Source organism: Melopsittacus undulatus, chromosome 5 (assembly GCF_012275295.1).
Source record: "Melopsittacus undulatus isolate bMelUnd1 chromosome 5, bMelUnd1.mat.Z, whole genome shotgun sequence".
Taxonomy (NCBI): domain Eukaryota; kingdom Metazoa; phylum Chordata; class Aves; order Psittaciformes; family Psittaculidae; genus Melopsittacus; species Melopsittacus undulatus.
The window spans coordinates 46,825,800-46,847,064 of NC_047531.1; the positions used below are offsets into that span (position 1 = coordinate 46,825,800).

Sequence of the window (21,265 nt, forward strand, 5' to 3'; positions counted from 1 at the left end):
AAAAAAAAAAAAAAGAAAAAAAAAGAAAAAATCCACCAAAAAAACAACAAAACAAAAAAGTACAAAAAAATAAACAACCAACGAGCAAGCAGATAAACAAACAAACGAGTGAACAAAAAAACCAAACAAATGAGAAGGAAATGAGAGGAAAGAGACAACAGTGAGAAAAAAATTCTTAAAAAAAAAAGAAAAAAGAAAAAAAAGAAAAACTTTAAAACTGAGAGAAAGAGATTTAAAAAATAGAAATAAATTTAAAAGAAAATGCATGATTTCCCATGTACCATTATTTTAACATTTAATAAAAACAGACTTAAAAAAAATATAAAAGGGAACCAAGAAATAACAAAAGACAATAAATCCAGTGGGATGAGGAGGAGGAGGAGGCAGCTCTTTGGATTTTGGGGGGTTTTATTCTTTAATTTTACCGTTTCTTTCACAGTTACCTTTAATCCAGCATAGGCTCCTTGGGGGACAGGGACTGGGGGTCCCAACGGCAACAATTTTGGTGTCCTTGGTCCGCTTACAGGGGATCCCAAGGTGCCGGGCGGTCAGCCATGACCCACTCTGTTTCCCCAGGATCCATGGGGATCTGCTCCATTCCCCCAGGATAGATGGGGATCCGCTTATGCCCCACAGGTCCACAGGGGTTAAGAGCAACTCCTGTCATTAGGGAATGCAGGAGCCCATGCTGAGTCACCCCTCCACAGTGTCCCCAGGGAGGGGTCCTTGATTCCCTGTCCCTGGGGATCCTGGGGTTAATGGTGACAGTGCAAAAAGCAAACAGACACAGTATATAAAGAGACAGATGTACACACAGACAAAAAACAAAAAAGGACAAAAAAAAAAGGTTTCTTAAAAAAAAAACAAAAAAGTGGCAATTTTTTTAATAAAACAACAGCTATAAATAAATGTAAATATAATAAGTGGATTTACTTGCAAGAAAAACAGATAGTATTATTTTTTCTTTTAATTTTTGTTTTCTCCAGCTTTAAACTGTGAACAAAAAAACAAAGATAAAAAGCAATGGGGAGCGTGGTGGGAGGTGCAGGTAGAGGGTGGGGGGCTGTGGAGGGGAACCATGGCTCCCATCCCTTCACGATGCTGCTGCTGTGGTCCAGGGAGGGGGGATATGGGATGCCAAAGCCGAGGGCAACGTGCCAACAGGGGGTACAGCACTTGTGCACACACGTGCCCATGTGCTCACACACGTGTGCCCAGGCACAGGTATGCTCTCCTGTGAATGCTCCAGAGGCTCCTCAGGCACCCCCCAAATCTGCCTGGATCCCTAGTTCCTGTCAATGGGGCTGCAGCCATGTGGGGGCATGGCAAGGTCTATCCAGCACCTGAAATAGCTCCTGTCTCCCCTCTGGGTACAACCAGCCCACCCTGACCCAAAGCTGGCCACCAGCTTTTAGCCTTGACACATGTAGCCCCTGGCCCACACCCCAGGGAGCCCCCTGTTCCGGGCCTGACCCCCCCCAGGTCCCAGTGGCCATGCCAGGGAGAGGTGAGAAGCCATCGGGCATCTCCACACCTGCTGGGTTTTGTCCTCGTCCCCTCCTCACCGGAGCATCCCATCCCGATGTGGCTTCATCCACAGTGACCAGGTAAGCTGGGCCCCCACCCCAGGACCCCTGCACTGGTGGCAGCCCCTTCCCAGGGGTGCCAGGGTCAGCTTTTAATCCAGTTCCCCTGTGGAGGCAGAGGTAGGGGAACACATGGGGCTACAGTGATGCCCTGCAAGCCGCTGGCCAGCCCAGGGCAAGGGCAGGGCTCCTTGTGGGGAGGCTTGCAGGAGGGGGCTGCCGAGCCCTTGGGCAGCTCAGACCCACTTTTCGACTTCTTCTCTGTCCTCATTCCTGATGCTCCAGTTTTTCGGAGCTGCGCAGTCCCCCACTTCGGGTCCCAGAGGGGCTTCTGCTGAAAAGAAACCTCCACCTCCCCGCTGCTTTCACCCCCCTTCCTTGCCCCAGAGCAGGGCAGTGGGCAGCAATCGGGATGGGGTGACCCTTAGGAACAGCATCAATGGGCAAGAGGAGGATGCAAGCAGCTTGGCTGGGCGTCCAGACCCCCCCTACCACTGAAATCCCGTCCCGCCACCCCACAGCCCTTTAAAAGAGATTTACAGCGACCCCCCTTTTCCAGTGCCTCTCAAGTTAAAGCTGGTTACCCAGACCCGGGCATTGGGGTTTCCATCCCCACCTGCCCCCTCACCTGTATGGAGCTGGGGAGCATTCACAGGGCTGAGTGTGCCCCCCGGGGACAGGCGGGAAGGGAAGAGTGCCGGGAGAGCACGGATGGGAGGTGAGGGCTGGCAGGGAAACTTTCTTCCAAGGGTGTTGCTCGTGTCCAGCTCAAACAAGTACAAGAAACCAACTTCCATTTCCTTTATTTCATGGTTTTTTTCAGACTGTTAAAAAGAAAAAAAATTTTAAAAAGAGAAAATGACAAAAAAAATCCTGGTACATGAAATAAAGATTTTTTTTTTTTTATAACTTGGTCCTCATTTATGTGAATTTATTGGGGGGGGAGGAGGAGTTCCTCAAACACCAGCAAGAAAGTCAACTACTGGACAGTTCTGCCCTCTTTGACAACTGAGTGGACGCTCTTGCTTCAATGGCTCTTCTCAAGTTGGTCTTCACGATACAAGGCGAGAGGAGAGGGCTTTGCTACAACGTGCAGGTAAATGCAAGTCACACACATGGGCTTTTCCTGCCACCCTCCAAGTATCTGCTCCAGCCCCTGTTTAGCCGCCAACATTGCTGCTCCTGTCCCATTCCTCCCAGGATGGTGTTACCACAAAGGATACTACCCAAACTCCTACCCAAAGAGAGAAGCTCTCGTATCACCAAGCCAGGAACCACTCGTCAGCTCAGCATTCACACAGGCTGGAGGGGACAAATATGAAAGAGAAAAGAAAGTGTGACTAACGTTGTTCTGGGGTTCTGTTCAACCACTCATGGGATTTGGGTGATTTCCTCAGTAGCTGGGTTGGCAGTGGCTGCCTGGTGGAAATGCTCAGCATCAGAGCCCTGAGTTGGGCGTTACTTATACCCAGAAATGGGTAAGGTATGTCCTCTCACCTCCCACCCCACCACTGGCAGCAGGGGTGCCATCAATGTGCCAAGATCCCCTCACCTCCACTGGGCTCCAGCTTACCGTGGACCCTCCATGACCTTCTGGAGTGGACCAGGATCCCCATCAGATCCCATCACCGCCAGCTCGAAGGGGTGATGGGGATAGAAAGCCAACAGAAGGACAAAGCCTCTCCGAAGTGTAGTCAGGGTCTGACCCATGGTGGGCTGGATGAGCAGGTAGGATGAAGGGTTAAATTCAGTGGTGGCAGGGGGCAGTGGCATGAAGGTACACTTGGCTCCGAAATGTCCCAGCGGACACTGATGGGGTCACAGTGCCATCACAGCACCACAGTCCATCCTATTGCCTGATGCACCTTGCAGAGGTTGATACTGATGCTCAGCATGCGGATCCTCTGATCAGTATCACTGGTACCCCCGGCCTAACAACCTTCAGCTCACCCCTCTCCTTTGGGCCCCTGGTAGCACCCCACAGATACCCTATGCCCCCCCAGCATGCCTGTCAGCACACATATTTCATGGGCCAGCCAGCAAAATGCTTCACCACAAAGTTAATTGGGGGCACTCGCTGTTCCATTTCTGCTCCTCCTCCAGGGACCCTTCCCAGGAGCAGCCTCTCTAAGAAGGAGGGCACAAGGAGGGGAGAGGCAGCAAAGCAGGCCAGGTGCTGGCTCTGGGGGACACCGGGGAGCTCCTGGCCATGACATACACACATCTAGGATGCAGCCGTCTTCCTGCCCTGTCTAGCTCACAGACCCCAAAACCTTCTCACCCCCTTCTCATCCCCTTGCCTGACTCTGAAGCTGCCAGCAGTGCTGGGTGCTACCACCCAGGCAAGGGTGGGATGAGCTGCAGAAACCCTTGTGCATCTTCATCCATCCTCCCCGAGGCACTGGGGAAACGAGGCTCCACTTCCCATGTGATGGAGCACAGGGAGTGTGTGGCTTAGCCCCCTACATGATTCCAGGAGACGTTCCTTCCTCACAGGGTGCAGATGGTCTTACTTTTTCCTTTCTGCTTCTCCCCTTCTTCTAGCTTTTACAGATGGTGCAATAGCAGGGGAACTGCACCAGCCTGAAATTAGGCATGAGGAATGCATGAAGAACATTGCTCAAATGGGGCAGCCTCCATTCCATAATAATTAACACTCAGCACTTCTACAGCACTTTTCATGTTCAAAGCACATTACAAACATTAACTAATTAGTCTGTCATATTAAGCGATATCTTAAAGGGGTGACATTGAAAGCAAAGGGCTTGTGCATGGGCAGGAGCCCTCATTCCCACGCTCTCCCAGGGGACATTAACACTTGGATAGGTGGAAGACCCTAAAATGCCACCCTGTGCCCCTCTTGGGTCTCAGTGCTCCCCAGAACATTTGCTTGCCTCTTCCACAAGGATCAGCATCTTCTCCACAGCACTGAGACAGTGAGGTCCTGGAGATGACAGGGACTTGCAACTGAGAGCTCAGTTAAAATACCCTGATAGGAAAAGTCCCCCTGTATGGTGTGGTTTCTCAAATCTGAGAACACACTCTCAGATGCTGTCTGGGGATGGGTGGAAGTCAAGCAGGCATCTACAAGGGAGGATGTTGCCCCACTCATAGCAACACCCTAGGGTAGCTCTGGCAAAGGATCCAAGCTTGAGGGGGCATGGTGCTGCCCAAGGAATGAAAATGATGCCAGGTCTTCCCTCACTATGGAGGCAGCATGGCTGAAGAGGGGGCTCCCTTTGGGGGACAGTACAGGGTGAGGGAGCACTTCCTGCTGAGTAATGCCCAGCTCCTGGCACTCATGGGTCTGTTGCTAATGTGTGCTCACTGCTCCTCCGCTGCCTTCCTCATATGGACCTTATCCAGGACTGGCTGGGTTTTGGGAGACACTCTGAGAGCTCCTAATATGGGGAAACCTAGATACATGTCCATCAAATTAACACCAGGCATTTAATAGCGTCATTGAAATGTTTTAAACACCTAGAGGTAGTAATTAGTAATAATGGTTTGGTGAGGGAGAAAATTAAGAGCCAGGTATGGAGCCCAGTACTTTTCTCTGCAGGTAATTTTTAGTGCCAAATGACTACAGAGAGAACCCAAGCACCAGACAGACAAGCCTACTGTCTTGTTTGCACGTGAGGACTGACACAGGAGAGGAAGGCAGTTTCATATCTCACCTTTTCAAAGCCAAGTGCTGATGCCAAAGATGCAGAGAGCCTCAAGAAGGAGAACTGATGGAGAAAGGGGGTCTGTGAGGAGGTAGTCAACCTAACAAAAGCCTCTAGGAAAGCAAGGATGGCAAAGGGCAGGCCAGCTGCATGTCCTGGGGGCTCTGTCTGAGGGTAGAGGTGGCTTCCGACACTCAGCATCCCCTCCTTGAGTGACTTCCAGCTGCTGGGGGCTTCTCCCCTCCTTTCACCAGGCCCTTTCTGACATCCCTGCAGAGACAGAAAGAAGAGGCAACAGTTTTGGTAAGGAAGGGAGGCAGAGGAAGGACAAATATTAAGAGCAGCCAAGGATCTATACAGATTAAGGGGATATGAATTAAATTCCACCAACCTGAGGTTTCCCTCCTAAAGCAGAGAACAAGTCATCCTTCTTTGCTAAGCTGAGGCATGGAGCTGGAGTCCATGGTGGCTGCAGTTCAGTATGCTGCTCTCACCCAGGCAGGCCATTTACAAGAAGTTGTGACCAAACCAAGCACATCCATGCCACCTTTTAGTGGCTCCACATAGCTCCAGAGCAACCAAAATGCACCATGGAGAGGCGAAAAATCCCCCCAGGACATGGGACAGGTCCTAAAAAAAACCCTTTTCCTGGGGATCTATGCCCACAAGGGTAGGGCAGACATTGGTGATGTTCCAGTGTACACAATGGATACTCCATCCTAAGATCATCAGTCACCAGCAGGCAGAGCAGTGCTGAGGACCTACTGGACATGGAGCTGCAGTGAGGACCTCACCAGAAAAGACAGGAGGCCGATGAGCCATGCTGCTTCCCACAGGCACAGCAGCAGAGGCTCACCCAGCCATTGCCTTTCCAGGCTGCAAATCCCAGCTCTGACCTGGCTTCAGCAGAGCCAACACAGACGTGAACCATTCTGGCAGAGCGCTGTCATTTGTGCCAGTTTTAGTGTGGAGAGGAGTGCGAATGACGCCAAACGCCGCTGGCCTCATTTCACTTGCCCTTTATGGAAACCTCCAGGCCTTGCACCCTGGGCACACACCAACAGGGATGCAATGTCTCATGTGTGCAGAAAGGGCTTGGATGAAGTGGCCTGGACTGCCTCCATAGCGGTCAACTCTCGACATTGTGGGAAGTCGCAATGTGCAGGAGAAGGTTGACCCAGCGTCGGCAGCTTCAGCAAAGGGGTCAAGATACACGGGTATGGGCTAAGTCCCAGAAAAAGATCCGCAAGGGCAAAGCACTGGGCTTGGGAAAGGGTTTACTCTGCTGCTGCTCCTCCTGCAGCTCCTGATCCCCTCGGGCATGGAGAAAACAACGGACTTTGCTCTCTAGGGACCTGTCAATCAGAATCTGCCACCACCGTTTAATTTGCTGAATTTATGGCTGCCAGGAGGCCGGCAGGTCTGCCTGTTCCTGAGCAGGCAGTGCCATCCCGTGGGATGAGCTCAGCACAGCAGCCGAGTCTCAAAGACACAGTATGCAGGAACTGATGCAGCCGCACAGCTCCCAAGGGAGACATCCCTTGCTCAGTGCCCCACACAGGACAGGAGGGGCCGGGACCATTTCCAGTCTGCCAGGGCTCCTCATCTCTTGCTTCCAGTTATTCCCCCTCTCCTCCCAGTAAAATAACTCCAAGAGGTTGTAACGACATAGCTGGACATGGGAGTTCAGCTCACTGCCACCCAGAACAGGCTCCAGCAGATCCCAGGTATATATATATACGAGGGGCAGGTATAACTGTAGGAGGGGAGGGCAGACAATAAAGCTGTGACCCTGAGGTTGGTGTGGTCATGAGGTTGGAGGCAGCACGTCCCAGCAAGGCATCCTCCATCAGCAAACCTCCCCACCTCTCCTCTAAATTTTACAGCTCCTCTGGTCTCCCGCTGGTGCCAAGCCAGGCATCATCCAGGAGTGTTCACTGTGGAGATGCTTCATTCATGCAGAGAAAAGGGCAGTCCCACAGAGCAGTTCCCAGTCAGGGAGCCCCATGGCTGCCCCACATCTCCTCCTGTCCCTGCTGCTACTACCCAAGGGCTTGGTGCTGCTTGTGGGCCCTTCTGGGGAGTGAGTGGTGCAGGGAAGGAGAGAAGCTTCCCAGTTCTAGACCTTTGCCATCCCTTCCTGCAGAGCCCACAGCAAAGCCTGGATCCAACCTTGGGAATCAGCTGTGACCTTGAGAAGTGCCTTATCCAGAAGGACAGGCTCTGGACAGGGAAGAGGAGAGAAAGAAGGACCTCGGGCTCTGCAGAGGGAGCTTGCTTTCTGGAGCAAGGCTGAGAGTGCGCATCCTTTCCACTGCCTCGAGGTGCCTGATGCCCGATGGGGGACATACACGGCATGGCTTTGCCAGAAGGGACAAAAGCACCCGGCTGACTCCTCCAAAGACAGAAGAGAGCAGATGGCACTGAAATCTGCTCAAGAGGAGAGGAAGGAATAGCCCCGAGGCTCCACAGTCCCTGTACCCCAAGAGGCACATTTGTTCTCAGCCAAGCGTGTCAGCAGCCAGGTCTCTGACTTACCAAGGAACAGGGAAAGGAATGGGAAATGTGGGCTGGCTGAGCTGCTGTGTGTCCCTTGGCACTGTGCTCTTTTGTGGGGACTTTCCTGAGAGACCCTGGGAGAGAAACAGCATCTTATACATAGGTAGCATCTGCATTTGTCTCCTTACTGCCTTGATAACTAGGTCTTGTGCAAATGGGGTTCAACTCTGCTCATAGCAGAAATCAGTTGGTGTTCAGCCTGGAGTAGAAGGCTCTGGGGAGATCTTACAGCAGCCTTTCGGTTCTGAAGGGGGTCTAGAAGAAATCTGGAGAGGAACTTTTCACAAGGGCATGTAATGACAGGACGAGGGGGAATGGCTTTAAACTGAAATAAGGGAGATTTAGATTAGACATTAGGAAGAAATTCTTCACTGTGAGACACTGGTGGTGAGACACTTTAACAGGTTGCTCAGTTGTGAATGCCCCATCCCTGAGAGTGTTCAAGGCCAGGTTGGACAAGGCTTGGAGCAACCTGCTCTAGTGGAAGGCGTCCCTGCCCATGGCAGGGGTTGGAACTGGAGGAGCTTTAAGGCCCCTTCCAATCCAAACTATTCTGTGATTCTATGATCCTATGGCAAGGTTTTCTTTTTGCCTCCTGATGCCCTGGTCAGGCCTCTTTACCTGGTTGGAATAAACAGTAAGTGTTCTAGAAGAGGGACCAGTGAGGCAGGAGCATGTGGAGAGCATGATTAGCCCCAGAAGATTCTGATTTTTCATGGAGGCTACCATAACACTGACAGTGTTGAAGGAAATTACTGTGGACTTTTCTGTGCTGGACAGGGGCCCTTGTAAAGAAAGCCCACGTTGCCTGTGGTTCTGCTCACATACACCAGGATCCTTTTCAGTTTGGTGCTGAATATAACTCAGACACTGGAGAACTGCAGGGCAAGGAGCAGGGCTCCTGCAGCTGAAAAGCAAACCACTAACACAGTAGTGAGAAGTCTATCACTCTCCATCACCCTGGGCCACATCCTCTTCCCTTGTTGGTCCAGCTGGATCTAGGTAGCATTTCCCCAATGCAGCAGCTGTGACCTGCTTCTGCCTCTGTTGACACAGTTCCCCATCACCACAATAGCTTGTATCTCTAACGTACTTCTCCCTCAGTGAAGCAGGGAAATAATGTCCCTCTCTGCACAGCATGGAGGTTCCAGCTCCCACTGGAGAGGTTTACTGGGGTAGCCTGGAAGACAGCACACAGAGCTGGGATTGCAGCTCAGCCTGTGCACTCCCAGGCTCATACCCCAGCCACTGCACCAGTCTTCCTCTCCTTCTGCAGGCTCCGAGCCAGTAGGGACACTGCCGGCACCAGCTGCTCTAATTGAGCTTTGTAGAATAAACGTGTGGAATTAGCCTGTTGGCTGCTGGGATGAAATCCAGCATTGAGTGCAGATCAAAGGAAGCAATCTTGCTGACAGTTTGGGGGAGGCAGCTGGACCCAGGCTCCTTCTGCAGCTCTGGAAAGAGCAGTGTTCAGCAGCTGAGAAGGAGAACAGAGTATAATACATGCTGCCTCTTCGATGATACATGTGGTGCAGGCCCTGATGGTCAAAGCTGCAGAAGCCGTGGGAGACATCTGACAATGGTGATAAAAACAATCAAAGCCAACCAAGAGACAGCACTAATTCAGAGAAAGACTGGGTTCCTGAAAATTCAATCAAGCATTTCCCCAAGAAAGCTGCCACACGAAGGGCGCAGGTTTATAGTCCAGCCTCCAGGAAGGGGATGAAGGTGCTGAGAAGGAGGCCATGTGTCGCAGTGAAGCACATGGCGTGGGAGAACAGCAGACTGAAAACACAAATAAAACAGCAATGGGAAAGATGGGATTCAAAGAAGAAAGCCAGGGAAGGACGGAGGGCTTCCCAGTGTGTGAACACTGCCTGTGGTACAAGCCAGTTCCTATACAGCCAGGGCTGGTTGCAATGCAAGCCCAGGAGCCAGGAGTGAGCTCTTCCATTTAAAGACTATGATGACTTTAGAAGAAGAGTCTAACCTGAAGAGGGGTGTAAAGGTCAGGTTTCCCCACAGGGGGAAGGCATTAAGGCTGAAGACTATTTCCCTTGATTTCTGGGTTTGTCAAGAAGCGCGGGTCAGTGGATACTAAGCATATCGCACAGGTATAAGGTGTGCTTGCTGCTTAGTGAGGAAGAAAAATCCAGCTGGCTATTTCTGATGCATTTGTTGTAAGAATGAGAAAAGGAACTACTGGAAAAGAATGTTTTAATGTGAACATTAGTCTTCCAATCCTCAGCTGCCTCTTTGAGTGGAAATACAGTCATACGAGCTGGAAAGCAACCCCTGCCTCAAGGCTTTCCAAGGCATCTTTGGTCAAGGCAGAAGGGATCTATTTTCTAAGAAAGGCCCCTAACGGGTTGGGCACTTGGACTTGCTTTCTTTCATTTAAACATAGCAAACCTCTGGCAACACCACCTGAGCTGTGTATTGTCCTCATTCGGCAGGAGGAGGCTGCTGCTCAACACAGAGCCAGCTCACAGACCTCCAACAAACCACAAACAGTGGTGGAAGCTGATGGTGGTGGAAGTTTTGGACTGCAATAGCCACAGCGCTGGAACAAGCCCCTCTTTTATGGATCTAATACCAGCACAGAGCCCAGAAACAGAGAAGTGGGAGACAAGAACAGAGAAACAGATGGGAGCAATTTATCCTGGCTCTTCTCATGAGCATCTTCCAGGGAAGAGTGATTAGCCTTATTAACTGATTAAGTGACTAATTAACTGATGAACTGAGATTATGGATCAAGAATCAAATGATTGCAAGCAAGTGTATTTTGAGTACTTTTCCGGGAAATGACATATCTCACATGCCTTTAATGAGAGCTAGAGGATGGGTGGTGAAAGGCTTTTGGCTGGGATGAGAGGGGCCCCGGCTGCAGCATGGCACAGGATACAGGAGGTGCAATGCCTGGCATGAAGCAGAAAGCAAGACACACTTGTTCCTTCCCCTTTTCCAGTAAATTTGACCTAAATGGGGCAGCAAATCTCATCTTCTTCAACACTGGGTTTTTGTCTTAGATCCTTTCTTGCCCTTGATAAGAAACCTGAAGATTGTCTCTGTGCCCATATGGCACACCCTACACACACTCTCCTCTGACCCATGCCTACACTCAACTCTGATCCCACAAAAGGTAGTTTGGAGGGCTAAGCCCAAATTGCACATGATCTGTCATCTCTGGGAGATAGAAGCAGCGTTACATTCTCTTGCAAGCACCTACACAGGCTTGGGAGCAAAGCGAAAGCTGTGGAAGGGAAAGGATTTTGATCAGTCTATTTGTCATCGCTTCTCTTCATTCATTCCCTAGTCCAGTTTTCTCTTCAGAACTTCTCACTCTTTTTATCACCATCAACAGTCCCTCTGAGTCCATTCAATGCAGGAAGGTGAGGGATGGGTGCTGTGGGGGTTACCTGGAGCTGGTCTCACACTGAGCCACCACCAGCAACTGGCAAGGCAGTTCCAGCACTAATGATGTTTGTCTCCAAAAGGGCTATTTAGGTGAGACAGTTACAAATTGCATTTTATAAACTGTATTTCTATAAGTGGATTTTTTTGCTAGCGGGGAAAAGTGCTTTAATAATCCCACTTCTGATTAATGGCAGGGTGTCTTGGCAAAGGAAAGACTGCTGCAGCTTCAGTTCTTTCTCAAGGAGGAATTACAAGTGGCAACAAAGAAGAAAATGCACACCTCTCTGCCTGGAAAATATTGATCTAGACTGTTCTTAGGTAAAAGATACCCAATAAAATTATCTAAAGACTTAGATTTTAGCCTCTGGGCAAAAGAGATCTGTAAGCTAGATCCTGTTGCTTTTAGGGGCAGAGGAAACTTAAATTCCTCTGGCACATGAACATCTGTGATTTAACGATTTATTGCCCTCAATCCCTGAGAAGAAATACTATACCAATGCCAGTGGCAAGGATCTGAGGCACATGCTGTACTAAATCATTGGTTCATGGCCTCCCAGGGGGGCACAGGGATGAATCCTAATGTCTACTGCTAGGTCTCCCCTCCAGCAGGTCAAGGAAAGCCATGAGAACAATGCAGAACCTCAAATGCCATGCTGTAAATACAATGAGGGCAACTGTATTTCCCGTTCTCTGTGCATCTTTACCTCTCAAAGTCAAGTGTTTCAGAACAACCTCTAAAACACAGTCACTTGAATGATCACACAGCTACAAACTGAAAAGTTACCTGCTTTCCTACAAAATCATCATATAGGAATGTATTTTTATTTCAAGAGGCTGTGTGTGTGTGAAAATTAAGAGGCATAGCATTAAGTTATGTTTTCTGTCCTGACATGTGATTATATTGATATCATTGATATCATAGAATCACAGAATGGTTTGCAGTGGAAGGGACCTTAGAGCTCACCCAGTTCCAACCCCCTGCCATGGGCAGGGACACCTTCCACCAGACCAGGTTGCTCCAAGCCCGTCCAACCTGGCCTTGAAAAGAAATACTTCTGCCAAAAGACATTCCATGTTTCTGTGAAGCTTAATCATTGTTTCCACTGGAGAAGACGTTTTTGACACCTCGCCATCGCCTGTTTGAGCTACCGTGCTTTCCGCAGACACCAAAATCAATGTTTTCTTCCTCCTTGTGACAGCCAGGTACAAGCTGAACATTTTGTCATGTGTCAGCCCCAGCTTTCGTACTTCAAAGCCAAATCCAAGCTTTTTAATCAACGGGGCACATTTACTACCATTAACATCACTCTCTTCCCACTCCTACACATTTTTGTCGTTAAGCGGTAATTAACAGGGAGCAAAACTCCAGCAAGTGACACTGTCACGACAGAAAGCACAGCAAAACAGGGGACAGACATTCCCGACAGGGACCCACGCCCCATGAGATGCAGCCTCACATCGTCCGCCCGCCCCTCCGGCATCCCCATGACGCTGAAGGACGCGGACACCCAGGTCCGCCAGCGAGGAACGGATCATTGGGGGCGCTCTCACCCGCTGTGCCTTCTCTAGTCCACGCGTACTGCAACTCTATGGCCACGACGTACTGCGTACTCTGTGGTGACGCTTTACGGCAGCACAAAGCGTTTGGTTGTGCTTAGGGTTTTTTTTTTACTTTTACGACAGCGCCGCTTGGCGGCACTGCTGTCGCACGGCGCTGACGCGCAAGAGGCGGGACGGGGCCGCGCAGGCCTCTTTCCTTGCCCACCGCAATAGCTGCCGCCGCATCCGGTGCCATCGGGGCTGTACGGGGGCCGCGCAGGTGAGGGGAGTTCTGCGGGCGGCCCGGGACCGAATCCCGTCCTACCGGCACTCATCCGCTGCCGCTGGGACCCCCGGCCCCGCCCCGCCGTTGCCGCTAGTTCCGGTGGGGCCTATCTCCCGCCCCTCCCCACACTCGCACACACAGCGCCGGGGCTCCCGGCCCACCCTGGCTGCTCGGCTCGGTGCGGGCCGGCTGCTGGCTTGCCCTCACGGTGCCTCCGCTCCTTGGCCTGTGCCGGAGTAAGGTCGTGGTCCCCAGGGCCCATTGCAGGGGGTGTGACAGCGTGCGGCTGGGCTGGCTGTGCGGCAGTTGAAGGTTGCGGGGTTTGCCTTTCTTCCCTCTAGCAGTTTAAAACATGGCGAAGTTCGTGACACCCGTGATCCAGGACAACCCCTCGGGCTGGGGCCCCTGCGCCGTGCCCGAGCAGTTCCGGGACATGCCCTACCAGCCCTTCAGTAAAGGAGACCGCCTGGGAAAGGTACTTACAGCCTTGTGCTGCTGCAGATCAAGCACTGTGTCTCCTGCCCTCCCGTCTCTGCATGCTGCCACCGGCTTTTGCTTTCTTACTACCACGGTTGCTCTTGTGACATTCTTCCTAACACATAGCATAGCTGTGGCCGATTAGCAGGGCTGGCAAAGGGAGGTGGGAGTTGAAAGGCTGAGTTCTGGAACACACAGAAGTGTTTGCTTCTGCTGCTTGAAGTCTTGCATAGATAAAGCCAGAGGTGGGGGGAACTGTCATACTTTAGAATAGGATAGTTAGGGTTGGAAAGGACCTTAAGATCATCTAGTTCCAACCCCCTTGCCATAGGCAGGGATACCACACACTACACCACGTCACCCAAAGCTCCATCCAGCTGGCCTTGAACACTAGCAGGGATGAAGCGTTTACCATTCCTTTGGGCAGCCTGTTCCAGTGCCTCACCACCCTCACAGTAAAGAGCTTCCTTATATCTAACCTGAGCTTCCCCTGTTTAAGTTTGAACCCATTACCCCTTGTCCTACCACTACGGTCCCTAATGAAGAGTCCCTCCCCAGCATCCTTATAGGCCCTTCAGATACTGGAAGGCTGCTGTGAGGTATTACTTACTGTGACTGTTTATGCTTGTCCTTAGGTGGCTGATTGGACGGGAGCTACGTATCAGGATAAGAGATACACAAGTACGTGTTGTCTGGTGGCTGCTTCTCATGACTTTATTTCCTACCAAGTGTTCTTCAAGCGTCATTCCTGCTTTCATGTCTGAGACCTGCTCTGGTGGTTACCTGCACAGCTCAGCAAGAGAAGCCACTCAAACTAGGCAGCATGCCTCACCCTTGCTGAGAGAGCTCTGTGGGGCCCTCCCTGTCCTTAGGGCTTATTCCTGGTTTTTGTACTGCATCATGGCTGGGGCTTCTCAGGGGTGCTTGGAAGAGCAGAAACATGCTGGTGTAAGGCCTGAGTACTGATGTATGCATCATAAGTGAAGACAGTTGGAAGGAATTTGGGGAGAAAAAAAGGTCAAAGTGTCAGGGATTTTTCTAGCAGCTGTTGTCAAGATGCTCTGTTTTATTTCCAGACAAGTACTCATCTCAGTTTGGTGGTGGAAGCCAATATGCATATTTCCATGAGGAGGATGAGACAAGCTTCCAGCTGGTGGATACAGCTCGGACACAGAAAACTGCATACCAGAGGAATCGGATGCGGTTTGCACAGGTAATGTATTGTCAGAAACAGGCTCAAAGGTGAGCTTCAATGACACAGGAGGATTTCACAGCTAAAATGTTATTTTCTTTTGTTTCCTTTGTTTCTGCAGAGGAACCTTCGGAGAGACAAGGACCGTCGGAATATGCTGCAGTTTAGCATGCAGACCCTACCAAAGAGTGCCAAGCAGAAGGAGAGGTGAGGCTGCAGATAGAAGCGTACCAGACTTGGATTGGAGAGTGTGAACATACTGTTGATAAATTTAGGAAGTTGCTGTAACAGAACCCACTGGAGAAAACAGTTGGCTGGGAAGAATTTCAGGGTATTTCCTGTTCATTGTGCTGATGCCAGCAGTAGTTACAAGCATGGGTTTCAAACTGCTATGGAAGAATTTAGGAAAACCTTTTAGTTGTATTTCGAAAGTAAACGGGGTGTTTTAAAGCAGAGCATTCCAAAAACTGCATTGCAGTCTTTAGAGATGAAAATGCATAAAGAGTTGCTTGGAATAAAGAGCAGAGCTTTTAACGCCTGGGGCGTCTTGATCAACAGACAGCTCAGCAGCTGTTTCAGTGGCTCAGTGCCTAAAAGTGCTGCTCCTCTGTAATTTGGAAGCATAGACATGGTTGTGGCACATCAGAATCGAGAATTTCTCTTCCTGTCTTCTCACATTTGTCATTTTAGAGATCGTTTGCGTTTGCAAAAGAAGTTTCAGAAGCAGTTTGGCGTGAGGCAGAAATGGGACCAAAAATCACAGGTAAACTGACAAGCTTTCTGCCCCCCGCAGTGAGCTTTGGCTGTGCTCATGAGGCAGCTTCTCTTGCATGAATCCTGCCTGATACCTGTGTCTCTGTTTCTCTCTATCTGTCCTGCCTCTGACCGCACAGCAGAAGCCTCGTGACTCCTCTGTTGAAGTTCGCAGTGACTGGGAGGTGAAGGAAGAGATGGATTTCCCTCGGCTGATGAAGATGCGCTACCTGGAGGTTTCAGAGCCACAGGACATGTGAGTTCCTAAAACAGTTGTTTGCCTGCTTCCTGAACTGACTGGATTTTTGGAAGGCAAAAGGGCAAGGGTCTCCTGGCCTGCTCCAGTGTTCTCACTGAGGTACCCAATGCAGGGGGATGTAATGAAGCAGCCAACAGGCCCCTCTTAGTCCTGTGTAGTTTGTAGGTGTTGGTATCTGTAGTCAGGGTATCAAAGTGGTCTTCCTCTTACCTCTGCAGAGAGTGCTGTGGAGCCCTGGAATACTATGACAAAGCCTTTGACCGCATTACAACAAGGAATGAGAAGCTACTGAGGAGCATTAAGCGTATCTTCCATACCGTCACTACGACTGATGACCCAGTTATCCGCAAGGTACATTTACTGGTTTCTAAAACCCAGTAGTGTGTTTCTCAGTATGTGCTGTTGTGAGAGACCAGCTGACACCATCAGACCAAAGTTAAGGGCAAAAAAATTCCACATCCTGAAGCTTGTAAAGGGATAGAAGCATTAGCTGGTAGCATTATTTTTCTTAGGTCCAAGGGAGAACTATATTAATACAGACCTAGGAGTACTGTCCAATGAAAAGTTTTCATTCTGGAAAAGCAAGCAGACCCATGCTTGAACTACAGTGGGAAAGAATCATCCACATCAGAGATCTGGTTCTCTAAGGTTTCTGCTTTTGGAGATGAAGAAGGCTCGGAGATCTCTGTGACCTGATGAGGAAAGAGGAGCCATGCCTTTTCCCGACAGAATTCACATTTTGTAATAGATTTTTTACTTTTTCCTTGTTTGACTGAGGGTTGGCTTGGATTGCTGGGTAGTACCTAATGCTTTCTCTGGCAGTTGGTGGTATACCCACCAGTGTAAGTTCCTCAGCATGGGAAAAGTGTTAGCAAACCAGATCATTAATTTCTTCTTATCCTTGCTGGGAAAGGGAAAGGTTGTCTGTTCTTTTGCTGAAACAGTTTCCTCCTTCTGTGTCTGTAGCTGGCCAAGACCCAAGGGAATGTATTTGCAACAGATGCCATCCTAGCCACACTGATGAGCTGCACTCGTTCTGTCTATTCCTGGGACATCATTGTCCAGAGAGTTGGATCCAAGCTTTTCTTCGACAAGAGGGACAATTCAGATTTTGGTAAGGAAAAGTCATGAAAGAAATTTCTGTTATGGTAGCTGAAGTTTTCTTTATGCTTTTCTTTTGGAGTTTATTCTGTGTCTCAGCATTAAGACTAAGACTCCTGGAACAATATGAATACAGCAGAACACTTCAGTTATTGATCTGCTCCAGTGTGGAGCTAGAGACTCACTGAAGCTGATGTAGTTATTCCCCCAAGTATAACCACTTGTATCTGGTTTTCTTCACAGACCTCCTGACAGTGAGTGAAACAGCCAATGAACCACCACAGGAAGAGGGCAACTCCTTTAATTCTCCACGCAACCTTGCCATGGAAGCTACCTACATCAATCACAACTTCTCCCAGCAGTGCCTGAGGATGGTAAGGTCAAGCAGTGCTGGGTAGTCAGGTCTGTGTTCAAGAGAGCCTCAAGAGGAGGCTTTGTTAAGGCTGCTGTAATACAGCACACAAGCATTTTAATCAGCATAAGTATATCACACTGATGCTCTTTCAGGTTTGAAAGAGGTGGGATTACTTGCTATGAGCAGCATGACTTGTTGGAGAAAGATTCTCACTTTTATTCCACAGAGAAAAAAAACCCACTCTTACTGGTGAAGCAGACAGGCTTCTGAGTATGCTTAGTGAAGCCGAAGTGCCAATAGAAGTAGTGTTTACAGCGAAGTGACTAATGTGAAGATGGGGCTTCTCATCAGCTGTCTTACTGGCTTAGCGTATTTTTATATAAGGGAAATGGGCTTCTACTGCTGTAAAGGAATATTTATCCCCTAGGGGAGAGCTGCCTTGGGTTTTTAATTCTAACATGCCTTTCTGTTTTCTCTTGCAGGGAAAGGAGAAATACAAGTTTCCCAACCCAAACCCCTTTGTGGAGGATGACATGGATAAAAATGAAGTAGCATCTGTTGCTTACAGGTATGTTGATATCTTTGTGATGCCCAGGCTTGGCAGGGGGCAGGATGTCAGCATGATGTGAAGAAAACAAATTGAGAATGTTATTGATAGAAGCTTTGCCATGAGTGGGGTTCCTGGATATTCTCACAGGACATCCAAGGGGAAAAGGATCTTGCTGAGCACTTGCGTAGATCTGGGTAAGAACAAGAGTCAGAAATAATCTGGTTTGTTTGTTGGCAGATACCGAAGGTGGAAGCTGGGAGATGATATAGATCTCATTGTCCGCTGTGAGCATGATGGAGTGATGACAGGAGCTAATGGAGAGGTGTCATTCATCAACATCAAAACGCTGAACGAGTGGGATTCCAGGGTGAGGAAGAACCTGATCCCAAAGCTAGCTCTAACAGCTGCACTGCTGCTTGACCTGCCAGGTACAGCAGGCAAGATGAGATAAACATCTGGTGGTGTCACCCAGGTGGTTATGTTCCACCAAAGGAGTATAACTTTGGTGGACAAGCAGTGCTGGTGGGGTTCTCCCCCATGTGTAAGGTAGCTGGTTTGAACCCTCTTGTGTCAGGTGTTGAGCACAGTAGTCAGTCTGTTCCCATGCTTCCCATGAACTCTTCCCTCACAAACTTCACTTCCTAACCAGTGCCACAAACATTGACCAATAACTGGTTCACATTACTCCCCTTCCCAGTGCAAGGGCTTTCCCTGTAGGTTGCTGTTGGCATTCCCTCACATGATACCATAAGGCAGACAAAAAACTTCACTGTATGGTGTCATGGTGGCAGAAAAGATGACTGCTCTTGGCTTCTTAGGCTGACCCTTGCTTTGATTCCCCTCTCAGTATTGCAATGGAGTAGACTGGCGCCAGAAGCTCGACTCTCAGAGGGGAGCTGTGATTGCCACAGAGCTCAAAAACAACAGCTACAAGTTAGCCCGCTGGACATGCTGCGCGCTGCTGGCTGGATCTGAGTATCTTAAACTCGGGTAAGACGGGGTTCTCACACCAGGCATCTTGCATGTGCATTTCCCATGAGGTAACCCAGCACGTACATCCAAGTGAACCATTTGTAGACTGAGTAATCCTATTATCACCGCATGCTTCGAATGGCCAGAAGGGGAAGGTTTGCAGTGAGCACACTGGCTCTGGTGTGAGGCACTTCCCCTCAGCATCCAGTTGTTGTGTTCTCCAATGTGACTGACCTTGGGAGGTCTCACACGTGTTTTGCCATAACATTTCAAAGCAGCTTTATATGATTAGGATGATAATTGGGGCTGCTCCAACCTGGAGAAGAGAAGCCGTGTGGACCTCATAGCAGCCTTCCAGTATCTGAAGGGGGCCTACAGTAATGCTGGAGAAGGATTCTTCATCAGGGACTGTAGTGATACAACAAGGGGTAATGGGTTCAGACTTAAACTGGGACATTCAGGTTAGACGTAACGAAGTTCTTTACTGTGAGGGTGGTGAGGTACTAGAATGGGTTGCCCAGAGAAGTGGTAAATGCTGCATCCCTGGCAGTGTTCAAGGCCTGGTTGGACAGGCCCTTGGGTGACATGGTCTAGTGTGAGGTGTCTCTGCCTATGGCAGGGGTTTGGAACTGGATGATCTTAAGGTCCTTTCCAACCCTAACCATTCCACAATTTTATTGTCAACATAGAAATAAATGCAGGGACTCTGCTGGCTGTCACGAATTTGAGATCCCCAGTGTCCTTTTGCTGGGAGATACAGTGGAGGGGTATACCCACAGCCCTTTTTGCAATGCCAGTGTGAAATCAATTGAGTCCATGCTGTGGATAATGAACAAGAGGTGTTTGCTAATTTGGTTCTGGTGGTTCAGCAGTTCAGATTCAGTCTTTGGATATGGGACTGACGCATTTGCAGCTACTTAATTCCATAACTCCTTGTTAATCGTGTTACTGCTTAATTTTTACCTGTGGGACTAATTCTGCTGTATCTTCTGTACCACCCCATCTGATTTGGGGTGGTGGAAGGATTCCAGGTATGTTACAGATTGACACCTTGTAGTCAGAAGATCCTCTTAACTGTCAGTGTTGGGAATATTAGCATTTTTTTTGAGGCCAGGAAACAAACCTAAGGTGATGGCACTGATTTTCTTGCTGTCATTCTCCTGTCTGGGCTTAATCTCCTGATGTCCCTCTGGTTTCTTCCTGCCCTCCAAAGGTACGTGTCCCGCTACCACGTGAAGGACTCTGCCCGCCATGTGATCCTGGGTACACAGCAGTTCAAGCCAAATGAGTTTGCTAGCCAGATAAACCTGAGCATAGAGAACGCCTGGGGCATCCTGCGGTGTGTCATTGACATCTGCATGAAGCTGGATGAGGGGAAGTACCTCATCCTGAAGGATCCCAACAAGCAGGTGATCCGGATCTACAGCTTGCCCGATGGCACCTTCAGCTCTGATGAAGATGAGGAAGATGAAGAGGAAGAGGAGGAGGAGGAAGGTTTGTAGTAAATTTGGTGATTTATGCTTTAAAGATATGATCTGGTCTGGATGAAAAGGTGTGACCTGGGGTGAAGACCAGTCTAAAGAGTGAGATCTGATGAGTGCAGTGGCAGGAGAGGAGCAAGACTGGAGAGCCTGCAGTCCAGAAGATGGGATCCAGTGGTGGAACAGCTGTAGGTGACGCTGGGAGAGCTCAGATGGAGGCAAAAAGAGCTTGAAAGTTGGCAAGGCAGATGTTGTGCCTTGGTGTGGATGCTGAGTTGAGGACTCATTTGGCAGGAGAGAGGACCAGAGCACCAATGGGAAAACAAAGCCTGCCATGGGAGCCTTTTGTTCAGCGGCTCTGGGTGGGTGCCCGTTTCTGCTGCTACCAGCATATTTGTTTTAGAAACAGGAGTGATCAGGTCAGTGCATTCAGAACGCATGGTGACCAGGTCTGACTGAGGTGACTCAGGGAAGGCTTCTATAAAGCAACTGGTGAAGCTGAGCTCTCACTAGCAAGTCAGTGAGGAGTTCCAGAGGGCTAATGACTGATTTCACAGTGGGCAGCAGCGAAAACATTTGACTCAAGAGATCTTGCTTCTGTGATCTGCAAAACATCTTCCAGCAAGTTTTGGTGGGAGCTGTAGACTTAGTTCTTACTATGGAAATTTAGGTCTCTGCATTATTTGTCCAGGAATGTAATTGCACTGTTGTTCCAAATGCATGGTGTTAGCTGACAGCTCTGTTGGGGGGGGTGTCAGGCACACGGAGTTGGGATGGATCCCTGGTTTCCTCTTGTTCCTTGTGGTGTTTGCTTGACCAAGAGTGTTTCTTTCACCAGCTGCATTCACTTCATTCCTGTCTCATCTATTTCAGAGGAAGAGAGCTGAACCCTGCGGACATCGGCGCCCGGCACCCCCCCTCTCCCTTCACACCGGCCGTTCCTCGCCGGCATCGCGAGGCGGGACCGAGCGCAATAAAGTGACTTTGGCTCGGTGTCGCTGCCGTGTCGTTGTGCGGCGCCTGCCCCTTTAAGCGCGCTGCCCCGCCCACCTTCTCTAACCCCCCTTCCC

The 21,265-nt window shown here is 49.7% G+C and overlaps 1 protein-coding gene across 3 annotated transcripts; it reads left to right on the forward strand.

Annotated features, from left to right (window-relative positions):
* The first annotated feature begins 12,917 nt into the window (after window positions 1-12,917).
* EIF3D (eukaryotic translation initiation factor 3 subunit D) lies at window positions 12,918-21,192 on the forward strand. Of its 3 annotated transcripts, none has more exons than XM_031050017.1 (15): window positions 12,918-13,049; window positions 13,397-13,530; window positions 14,168-14,213; window positions 14,609-14,745; window positions 14,846-14,931; window positions 15,415-15,487; window positions 15,618-15,733; window positions 15,955-16,087; window positions 16,703-16,850; window positions 17,081-17,211; window positions 17,675-17,760; window positions 17,980-18,109; window positions 18,590-18,732; window positions 19,928-20,208; window positions 21,069-21,192. In XM_031050017.1, exons 2-15 carry the CDS (start codon window positions 13,408-13,410, stop codon window positions 21,080-21,082), a joined length of 1,647 nt encoding a protein of 548 aa, XP_030905877.1. In that variant the 5' UTR covers window positions 12,918-13,049; window positions 13,397-13,407; the 3' UTR covers window positions 21,083-21,192. The 3 variants fall into 3 exon arrangements, with proteins under 3 accessions (XP_030905877.1, XP_005150449.1, XP_030905878.1); XM_005150392.2 differs by having other exon boundaries at window positions 15,621-15,733; XM_031050018.1 differs by having other exon boundaries at window positions 12,920-13,049; window positions 13,400-13,530.
* The last annotated feature ends 73 nt before the right edge of the window (window positions 21,193-21,265 follow it).